The sequence below is a fragment of the Botrytis porri genome, assembly GCF_014898465.1.
Source record: "Botrytis porri strain MUCL 3234 chromosome Unknown BPOR_009, whole genome shotgun sequence".
Taxonomy (NCBI): Eukaryota; Fungi; Ascomycota; class Leotiomycetes; order Helotiales; family Sclerotiniaceae; genus Botrytis; species Botrytis porri.
The window spans coordinates 416,455-428,824 of record NW_024066083.1 but is presented as its reverse complement, the minus strand read 5'-3'; the positions used below and the strand labels follow the sequence as shown (position 1 = coordinate 428,824).

The window sequence follows — 12,370 nt, the reverse complement described above, 5'->3', positions numbered from 1 at the left end:
CAATCACAAAGTTATCAAACCGTCAATGCTAAGCACCGAATGTCATTTCCGGAATCAAGCGTCACATTCAATATCATATTTGTTTGACACAATTTTCAGCATCGGATGATACAATGGGTAAGAATGATAATAATAGTGACAAATATCTATATAGGAAGTAAAGATTTCAACTCTTACGAGAAAAATGTTAGAAGAAGCTAGCTAAAGTACAACTCTCTTGCTCATCTCCTTATTGAAAAAAGAAAAGAACCTCCCTCAAATATCCCCTCATTTTCGCATCCATCGAGCAACAAAAAAACTCTTGACCACCAGACAAACCTTGCTCTTCACGATCGCATCCCCTCTACTCTAATACCCCTCTCCATAACTCCCACATCTCCCCTCACCTCCTACCCCCTTATTAACAATATAACAATCCGCCTTCTGTTGCACACATTTCACCAATGCACTTGCATACGTATCAACCCCTCCACCACCTCCATATCCACAACCCTGAGCATAAGTACCCGCACAACTTTCATATTGTGCGTCACAAGCATCTTGACATCCTTGCTCACAGTCCGGTCTTTGGTAACTGGGACTATCTTCTGAGATTCTGGCTGTATACAGTTTAAATGGGTATCCTGAGTTATAATCTGGCTGGACATTGTTGCATGTATAGCATGGAAGGGGGATTGACCCAACAGGAGAATAGGAACTGTATCCTTGCGAAGGATTATTAGGTTGAACGCAGATGTTGTTGCATGTAGGAAGAGGAGCGATTGAAGTAGTGGATGTAGGCTTGGATGATGAAGTTTGAATAGTAGTGGGACAAGTGAAGATACTTGTTTTTACACTGATGACTGGGGGCGTATAGCCTGCGGGAGGATGTCTGGATTTACATCCAGTATTTGAACAGGCAGATCCAGGACAATAGCTCCCACAATAAGATTCAATTTCCTGACACCAAGAGGAAAATTGTAAACATTGGAGAGATCCAGGGAACCCAGCAGACAGAAGACAGGATGTTAATTGTACGAGACAAGTGTTTGCAGCAGCCAAACAAGAATTTTGATCGGTGAAGGGAGGGAGAGGATTAGAACACCAGTTTCCAACTTTATATTCGCAGGTTGGAGTTGGACTTGTAATAATAGTGGTAGTGCATATTGTAGCGCTGGTTTTTGATGTAGTCGGAGAGGTAGTAGTGGATGGTTGGATGGATGATATGGAAGTCGATGGTGAAATCGGAGTTGTCGAGGATATTGGAGCAGCTGAAGATACTGAAGATGAAGGATATATTGTGGTCAAAGATTGAGGAATAGTAGAAGGTGAAGAAAGAGAAGAAATGGTGGAAGAAATTGTAGAGGAAGATAATGTTGGGGAAGTTGGTCCTGCTGTTGAGGCTTGCGATGATGATGGAAGAGTAGCTGGGATTGATGACTACAGTATACCATACTCAGTACAAACATTTCAAATGAATTCTTTTATAAGAGACGAATAGTCAATGCAGCATTTGAAGAGGAAGAATTCCCAACATGTACATGAGACTGAAAGTTCATTTCGGAGAGGCATTGAATGGAGAGGAGTGCAAGATTCATAATTGATTCGACTTACCGATGACGACGGAGGAGTAGATGAAGGAGGCGAGATCGAGGAAGAAGATGCAGGAGCCGAATATGTGGTCGGTGGTGATGAGGAATATGGTGGAGAAACAGGCGTGGAAGACGGGGTTAGAGCAGCTGATGAAACGGACGACTAGATGTTTCAGAGTCAGTCTCATTCTATGAATCAAAAATTCAAGAAAATAGTAATAAGCAAAGAGCTTTTTAGGATATCAAGGGATTTTATGGATTGGATGAGAGCAGACGTGAGGAATATCTGAGATTAGAGAATTTGAAGTATCAAAATAATTAATCTTACCGATGACGAGGCGGGCGACGAGGAAGAAGCCGAAGATGAAGGAGCAGATGAGACTGGAGATGAAGAGGAAGAAGCTGAAGCTGAAGCGGATGAATACGACGATGAAGCGGAACTTGAGGGAGTTGACGAGGAAGAAGGCGGGGAAGGGGAAAGCAACGTTGACGATGACGACGGATAAGCTGTTGAAACCGACGACTGCAGATTTCAGAAGTCATTATCTATGATCAGGAATTTCATGCAAGATAGAATCACGAATGGATCAAGACTTTAAGTGGTGATATGATATAATGTTTCAGAAACATTTCATCGTGAGGATCACATTATGAGGATTGGACTTACCGATGAGGATTCTGGTGCAGAAGAAGCCAGTGAGGAAGAGGACGAGACTGGTGCCGACGAATAGGTAGTTGCGGATACCGGGGCCGAAGAGTAAGGAGGTGGTGTATAAGGCGGAGGAGTATATGGCGGTGGAGAATAATGTGGTGTAGAAGCTGCTGAAGATGAACTAGTATCACTTGACGAAGAAGAAGAAGAACTCGAGCTGGATGAACTCAAAGTTGAAGTAATAGTTGTTCCAGTTGATGAGGATACTGGAGCAGAAGCAGAAGCCGAATTAGATGAAGGAGATAGGCTGGTGGAAGAAGATGACACTGGGCCACCTGGATTACCATTGCAAGGATCCGTTGATAGCAAGTCCTCGGCGACGTAAAGGTATATATTTGCTGCACCACCACATAACTCGGTGGTATTACCATTACAGGTCATTTGACAATTTGACTCATCAACTTTTGCGGTTCCGTTACCAAGTACAACGCCACAATAACATTCTTGTGAGTATTCAACTCCAGCAAAAGCATACCCTCCTTCTTTGCATGCATGAAGACAAGCTTCGATTGTTAAATCAGCGTCGGGAATTTGGTCTTGTTTCCATGCAAGAGTACGACCGTTGGGCCCGAGATCGGAATAACATCCCATTGGTTGGTAATCAGAAATGGTTGTACTATTGACAGTTGGGAATGTGGTATCTTGGTATACTGAGAGAATATCATTGCCACCACACGATTCAGTATTATCTCCAGTACATGGGAAAGAACAATTTGATTCGGATGTTTGTGGGCCACCAACAGAAGCACCGCAAAAGCATTCACCATAACTACATAATGTCAGTTATTGTTCCAGTTATTATTCTGAGTCTTCCAGGTAAAAAGAAGACAGCCGTCTGTCGTTGGTAAATTTAGAGGTATTGCGCCTGTACTCACTATTCTAACCCCGCATATTTATATCCATTGCCTATGATAAATTAGTGACCATTCGATAGACAACAAACTTCAAATACTTTACCTTTACAGAAATCAACACATATTTCAACTGTCATGTTTTGACTGTTGAGATCGGTCCTGAATAACAAGGCACTTGGGGAGCTTGGATCTATGAAACAGCCTGCGTAAACAAAATCTGTAGTATTTGTACATGTAGGAAGCTCTGGTGCCCATCTTTCAGCCAGTAAAGAACCAGCATTGGTGCCTAAAAAGAGCGTAGTCATTGCCGTTGCGATCGAGAGCGAGGTGAAGCTCAGCATTTCGGATAGTGATGAAAGTAACAAAAACAAAATACTGGCGAGCAATATGTGTCAAAAGAAAACTGAGCTTACTGGAACCACTCTGAACATGAAGAATAAATTTTGGACATGGATTGAGACAATATATACCTTTTCCGCACTTAGAACCTATGGTGATAAACATAGTGTCTCCATAAAGACGAAATCGGTGTTCAGTTGTGATAGCAACCCAAGATGTTTGTGCAAAATGATACATTTGGTTATTCCCAGTAGCAAACACAACATTATTTGCAGATAAAATCGCGTGGCGCATGCATGGTAACTGTGCAATTTTTGATGTTGTGAGCTATAGATGGTATGATAACAAAAAAGTCTAGACAAGAAGACAATAGCTGACTATAAAATTCCGAAGAATGCACACTTACTCGGATTTGCGGCAACCCGAAAAGGTTGCAGATATACTTCCACGCTGTATTGTGTATATTTATCTCGGTGAGATTATCGTGGATTATCACGAGTGGAAAATTTTGATGGTTTTGGGATCAAAGGCGCGATAAAGTTTTCTTCCCGACACCATTTGTAGAACATGCTTGAGCATACAACTGATTTGACACTCTTCGGAGGAATTGAATAAGCTCGATCATGACCGATGGTTCATGACAGCTTGACATTTAAGTGGAAAAGCCTTGAGTTTATTCTTGATCCTTTCTTGGAAGCACTGGAATCGACCAGAACATTGAAGTAACATTATCTTCCCAAATCAATTGAACCTGTCGGTTTTAATCCCCTTTTACCGTTACTACATCCGTTTTAGTCAGGAACGTTAGCATCAGATGTCCGACTTGAGATGAGAACCTTGTTGTAAATGTAACCATATGATGTTGAAAGCTTTCTAGGTACCTCGACCTAGCCACTTGGAACTATTGAAATGAAGGAAGCTTTTGCGTATCTTTGTGCGGCTGACATGTAGAATATTGGGAATTGATACATTCTGTCCTTTCATATGTATGCTACCTTGAACACAGTAATGTGAGTTTGATATGGAATGAGAAAAATGACAAACATATTTCTGGTTGAGGGGCAACGAATACTAATTGACTGCATTCTTGTTGTATACCTTTTAATCTTGAGGAACGGCTACTTCACTTGAAGAGGCTGAACATGTTTCCTAAGTGGTAACTTGTACTGTACGCAGTGTGAATATTTGTAGAACTTCGTTGGACCATGCATGGAATCTTCTCCACACTCAAGGGATCTCATTTTGCTGCTGCTGTGTAAGCCCGCAGTACTACTGGAGTATCATCACTTCGTATCCCAAGATTCTTCATTCGCTCTAGAACTTTCGTAGATTGGTTCGGGCCGTCAAGTGTAGATATTCTCATGCGGGTATCGTGCATCTATTTGTGCACCGTAACGCGTCCACGAAAATAAGGGCTGAAGTTGTTTGGATCGTGATCAAGCTTTGAATCCGGAACCTTGCGTCTGTTTAAAATGAGTGCGCGGGTTAAAGATACGAAAAAGCGCCTACCTGAATCGAAAGCTCATATTGAATATTCATGAGTGACATCTTGCTGCCGGTTGATGTGGTGGCGGGATTGTATACTTTCTAGCTGCCCGGATAATTATTGTTCAACACATGCCAAAGTCAATCGAAATCCAACCATTTACCTAGTCGGTCCTGCACAAAAGAACACATTGGAAAAATTTCAATTGACTTTGGTCCATCTTTTGCTGAATGTACACAAAGTCTCCTAGCTAGGTAATTTAATCATCAAGAATAAATAGGGTACTTTCTGACCATTCCTATTTTAGACTACCTTTCATTACCAAAATTAATAAAAAAAACTTTTTTATTTATAAATAAAATTTATTGAAAATTTATATGTATACAATCTAAATCATTTTAAGTTTCTTTCGAAAATTTCAGATTTTAGGATTTTTTAAATAAAGATTTTGTCACGGATCGGCCCTAATCGCAACTACGATTGCTCACATATGCATGCGCATATATGTACGATCATATATATATAGCTAATATATAAATACACTTTATAAGCATTTTGCTCTCGATTCTATAGTTATAGATTTTAAGAATAAATTATATCCTATTCTTATAATTCTTTTATAATAAAATATTATATTATCTATAATTTATTATATAATTGTATGGTTATTTAATAATTAATTAAATAATTGTTACAACGGATTAGTAACAGGCTGTAGAATCACTGACTTATAGGCTATAATGGTATTATAGGCCTCAGTGATTCAGCTGCAGTATACCGGGGGACACTAGGCACCCAAGGAAAGCCTCAGGCATGTATATAGTATTAGTTATAGAATACACTGAATCATAGGACATGGTTCCTAGGACAGTAGGGTCCTAAGAAGAATAAGCAATACAGGACACAGTAAGCAAGAGAGGTCTTGCTAGGATTAGTAAGCTCCCAAGGGATTAGCCCTAGGACAGGAAATAAGACAGGACGACAAGACTCACGGGACTAGTATCACGTGATGGACCATCCCATCAGTCCCACCGATTATTATCAATGGGATCAGTGGGATCCCACTACGCCCACTACTCTCAGTGAGTGGGATCGATGGGATCGCAGAGTGCAAAGGTCTATATAAGGGAAAGGGTTTCCTTACATGTAGAGCTTCGTGCTCAAGAACAATCATTAGTTTCATTACTATAGTTACGAGAATTGCAACCAGTTACAACCTTATTGAATTCCTACTTGAAGTCTAGTCTAAACCACCTCGAGAGATCTCTAGACACTTCCACGTGACCCTAGAGGCAGCTCCCGTAACATTCAATTAATTAATAAGCTTGTAGCAATTTATAAGAATTCTATTAAAATCGACTATACATAAATTAAATACAAATATTAGATTATACTTAATAATACCCAACAAGGTAATTTCATATTATAATATTAAAAGTTTTAATTATTTATTATACAAATAGAAATTATTAATAATAAAATACTTTTTTATAATTTAAAAAGGAAAATGTTCGATTTCCTTTAATAAACTATTAGCTTTTATATCAAAGAATATATTATTATTAAAGATCTTATTAATAAGCTTATAGAAATCAACAAATTTGAAGTTATTATTTAAGAATATAATTGTTATAAACAAATTAGGAATATATTAATCAAAAAGTCTATTAATAGTACTTCTATAGAAAGTATATCTAAAAATACTTTTCAACTATCTAATAATTCTATTTTATCTTTTCAAGCTTATATTCTTTATCCTCTTTATATTTTAAACAATTATATAAAAATCTTTAAATCAAGTATTACTTTTATTTCAAAAAACAACTTTAATTATAATATTACAATCCCTATTTCAAGAATAAACTATAATATAACGCCATACACAAATAACTTCAATATTATAATCAAAATCCAAAAGACTAAAAAATCCGAAGATTTCTATAATACTAAAGAAAGTATTAAGAAGGATATAGATTTAAAAATATAAGCGAAAAATATCGAATCTATTTATACTATTAAAGATTAATATTTAAATCACAATATTTAAATAAAAGTTCTTATTTAAATATAATTCGAAATATAAGATTTCTCAATTTAATAAAACTAATAAAAAGTGATTTTATAACCTTACTCTATATTCTATCGAAAAACAAATATTCATTTAAAACTTAATCTTTTATAAATTCTAAAACAAATAATTATACTTTTATTAATAAGATATTCTTTATGTTATTATTTCTTATATTTAAACTTTCTATTTTACTATTTAATATTATTATTAAAATCAAAGGCTATAATAATATAATAGATAAAGCTCTTATTCATTATATATTTCTTAATCTTATAATTAATATCTAATAATAATCATATATACTATTTTACATTACAGATTTAAAATCTTATAATATAATCTTAGATTATATATAGTTAATAAAGACTCAAATTAAACTAGATTGTTTTAATTAATATTTTGATTAATTTATAAAGTGTTTTCTACTATTTTTTTATTAAAAAATATGATTTGAATTAAAGATAGTCTTTAAGCTTTTAAAATTAATTACTTAAAACAATAAGACACTGATAATCGGGATATCCAATTAAATAATATATATTACAAACTGAATAACAGATAACAAACTATAATAGCGATTTTATTAAAAATAATTATTACCCTTTTTTAAGATATTAAGGAAGTATTTCCAATCCTTATTAAAGCTCAGGTTTTAGTAAAACTGGGAAAGAAACCTACTTTCTCCAAAGCCCTTATTTAAGCTGTATATAAATCATTACCTTTCTATATCTTCAATATATTCAACATTTGTATACTTAAATTAATATAATTTCAATTCATTTATAAAAAGAATAAGAATTATAAGATCTTTGTGATTATATATATAGAAATTGACAATATTATTTTAATTTATAAATCTAATTAAAATAATAATTATTAAATTTCAATTATAATTATCTTTTTAAACAATTTTAAATTAGAAATAATTACTACTTTTAATTATATTATTATAAATATTGAAATAAAACTATCAATTCTTAAAGTTTATTAGTAATACTATTAAACATTCTTCAAATGTAATTTCGATATTCTATCTCTCCTTTAATTATATAATTATAAGAGTATTCTTAAAAAAAAGATGAAAAAGCTCTTAAATATAATCCTTTATATAAAATATTACTCAAACAGTTTAAAATCGTTAAAGAATATATGATTAAAAATCTTATCAAAGAATTTATAAAACTCAATTAAGTACCCTTTACTATATCAATTCTTTTTATAAGAAAATTAAATAAAAGCTTAATATTCTATATAGATTTTTAATTATTTAATTCTTTAATATATAAAAATAGATATTTTTTACTTTTTATTAATAAGATATTTGTTCAATTTATTAATACAAAGGTATATATTAAATTAGATATTTAATAAGCATTTCATTATATTTATATAAATTCTACTTTTAAAAAGTATATTATTTTTTATATTTAATATAATTTCTATAAATATAAAGTTTTATTTTTTAAACTGATAAACAACTCTACAATTTATTAATAATATATAAATAATATTTTATTTGATTATTTAAATGATTTTTATACTATTTATTTTAATAATATATTAATCTATTTTGAAAATGAAAATAAATATAAAGAATATATTAAATATATTTTCAAATAATTTAAATCTATTATTAGCCTATAAGTAGATCTTAAAAAGTATAAATTTAATATTAAATATATTAAATATTTAGATTTTATTATCTTTATTAAAAGAATATAAATCGATTTAGAAAAAATTAAAGTAATTATTACTTGGATTTACCCTATTATGATAAAAAGTATTTAGTTATTTCTAAAGTTTTATAATTTTTATTACCAATTTATTAAGGATTATAATATAATAATAAAACCTTATTACAAATTTATAAAAACGAATATCACATTTCACTTTAACAAAATCTGTTAGAATATATTTGTTATATTCAAAAATAAATTTATTTTTATTTCTCTTCTATAATATTATAATTATATATTACCCTATATATTAAAAACCGATATATTTAATAATATAATTACCAATATACTCTTTTAAAGATATAATAATAAATGATTATTAATTATTTACTTTTTAAAAATAATAATTGTTATTAAATTGAATTATAAAGTTTATAATAAAGAAATACTTGTAATTATCAAGTCTTTAGACTATTAAAAAGTCGAATTTGTCGGATTCTTATATTAGATTAAAGTCTATATTGATTATAAAGCTTTCAAATATTTTATATTAACTAAACAATTAAATACTTGTTAAATATATTAAGCAAAATTATTTATCAATTACAATTTTCTTATTATATACCATACTGAAAAGAACAATCCTCTTATAAATATGCTTATATATTATACTAATAAATTGAATTAGTAAAATAATATTAAGAAAAAGAATTGTTTTTAATAGTTTATAAAAAACGATTAGGTAAATATAAAGATTATATATAAATTCTTATAATAAGATCCGAATATAATTATATATATTGATATATATACTATTATATTACTTTTCGATATTATAAATTAAATTATTAAAGCAAATAGATCTTTTTAAAATTTAAAAGCTTTATATAATTATATAATTAAATCGTATAAGTATTTTACTTTTGAAAAAGGACTTTTACTTTATAATAATCAACTTTATATATTGAATATTAATAATTTACAAATCTATCTAATTTGTGAAGTTTATAATTCAATTTTAATCATATATCCTGGTATAAAGAAGATATTTGTTCTCTTAATAAAACAGTATTATTAAAATAAAACAATTCAAATTATAAAATAATATATATAGAATTATTACAAATACAAATGTAACTCCGTTTTAAGAAATTACACCCTCGATTTTTTATACCTATTATTTGTTCTAGTTCAAATATGATAATATATTATTATAAATTATTATAATGTCAATAAAGATAAATATAATTATAATAATGTATTTGTTATAATTAATCAATTAATTAAACAAGTAATTTCTATACCTTATTATAAATTGATTAATTCAAGAAACTAAGCCCGTTTGTATTTATATTATATTTATAGATATTATAAATTCTTAGAATTTATAATCTTTGATTATAGTTTTCAATTTATATTAAAATTTTAATAAGAATTTAATAATATCTTAGGAATATAAGTAAAGTTATTTATTATTTATTACCTATAAACTAATAGTTAGATTGAGATTTATAATTAATATTTCTAATAGTATTTGTAATCCTTTATAAGTTATTATTAAGATGATTAATTTGAATTCTTATTAATAATGGATTATACTTAGTTTATACTTTCTTATAAATCATTAGGTAGTTAGATCTTATATAAGACTTTATTGTTACGCCGGTCCATCCTCGGTACCGCGTCACATGACTCTTAGCACGTGATGGACCCTGCATGACAGGCATAACGGAATGTAGGTCCATACAGACCAAAGGTCCAGGACCTCTCTAGGTCCTGAACGCTCCAGTACAGTACGAAGGTCTATATAAGGGAATGGGATTTCATTACAATGTAGAGCTTCGTGCTCAAGAACAATCATTAGTTTCATTACTATAGTTACGAGAATTGCAACCAGTTACAACCTTATTGAATTCCTACTTGAAGTCTAGTCTAAACCACCTCGAGAGATCTCTAGACACTTCCACGTGACCCTAGAGGCAGCTCCCGTAACAGTAGATTTAAAAAAGATTAGAAAGATATCCTTTATAAATAGAAATGATTATAATTAAATGAGATATAATAGAAAAGATTAAATAATTTAAATTAAAATATTAATCAAATTCTTAATTACAAATAATAATTAAAGAGGAAAGAATAATTATAAATTGAAAGGTAAAACAATGGTTAATTATAGTTTAAATAGTAATAAAACTAAGTTTATACTCAACCTTCTTTAATTATACCTAAATTATTAGAAGATCGATTTTCATTTAAATTAAAGTTAGTTAATATTATTACTTCAACTCTTTTCCCTACTCTATTACTTTATCCATTTAATAATTCATATCCTTTCGAACAAAAATAACTAAAAGCATTTTTTTTCGAAATACAACTTTTTAGATTTTTTTGTAAATCAAATTATATTAATAAAATTAACTTTATTAAAATATGGTAAAGTTATAATTTATCTTTATTATATTATTATATTTAGTAATGATCGATTAATATTAAAGAAATAGAGTATAAATCTATTTTTTAAATAAACATTTACATTTATATTTTATATTTAAACAAAGTAGTTAATAAATTTAATTAGAAGTTTAATTGGGAATATAATAATAAACACTATCATCTTTTCCAGAGATATAGTTATAAATACAGCCAGTACAGATTCAATTATCTTTATGAATATATTATTCCTATAATAGTATTATCTTTTTTAATAACTTTCTACTCAAAAACCTTAACTTGTTAATATTAATGAAATTAATACTTTAATAATAAACTATATCAAAATTATAATTAGATTAATTTTGACGTAAATCCTTCATAATCTTTTTCCTTGTAATTTTATTCTTTTTAAGATCTTGAAAATAATATACTATTATGGCCAATTTATTAGCAAACTTTTTTTTATAATTATTAATATAATCGAAAAGAGAATTATATTTCTTCTTTAAATTTTGTTTTAGAAGATAATAGTATGGATATATTTAATAAATGTATTGATAGTTAATTATATCTTCGAACACATTATTCTTGGTATTTATAATCATATTTATTAGGTAAGCCGATTATATTTCGAGGGAGGATGAAAGGAAAAAGTTCATTTATTTATATCTTTATAATTTAATTCATTATTATTATAATCCTCTAGCTTGAATTCCAGAATGTTTTTATTATCATTCGATTTTTTTATAATAAAATGCTTACCCTATAAAATAAAAGATATAGCCTTTTATTTCATTATAAACTATTAATAGAATATATTAATACTGAAAATATAAAAGATATAATAAACAATTTACTATTATATATATTATTTTTTACTATTTCAATTACACCAATAATAATTTACTTTTACCACTACGAATTCTCAATAATATTAAAGATATATTAATAATAAAGAATAAAATGAAATAAAATGATTAAAAGAAATAAGGAGATTAAAAAGATCTATATACTTTGAAAATTCGAATTATTATTAAAACTATAGAATAATATATTTCATTTTTTATATACCTTTTTATTATAAAAAAGTAAAGTTTGTACTCAAACTGGTTTATTATATTATTCAATTATATAAATAATAATATTTTATTACAATTATTGATATATAAATTAAATAGGTAATTATAAAGTTTAAGGGTAAGTTTTTTTAAAAAAGAAAATAATATTA

The 12,370-nt window shown here is 29.1% G+C and overlaps 1 protein-coding gene across 1 annotated transcript; it reads right to left on the bottom strand.

The window, feature by feature from the left end:
* Positions 1–348: 348 nt before the first annotated feature.
* Positions 349–3,442, bottom strand: EAF01_006961 (uncharacterized protein; the record flags this gene model as incomplete). Its single annotated transcript, XM_038915215.1, has 6 exons — positions 349–1,419; positions 1,594–1,734; positions 1,900–2,094; positions 2,239–3,052; positions 3,159–3,189; positions 3,241–3,442. 6 exons carry the CDS (start codon positions 3,440–3,442, stop codon positions 349–351), a joined length of 2,454 nt encoding a protein of 817 aa, XP_038768853.1.
* Between the last annotated feature and the right edge of the window lie 8,928 nt (positions 3,443–12,370).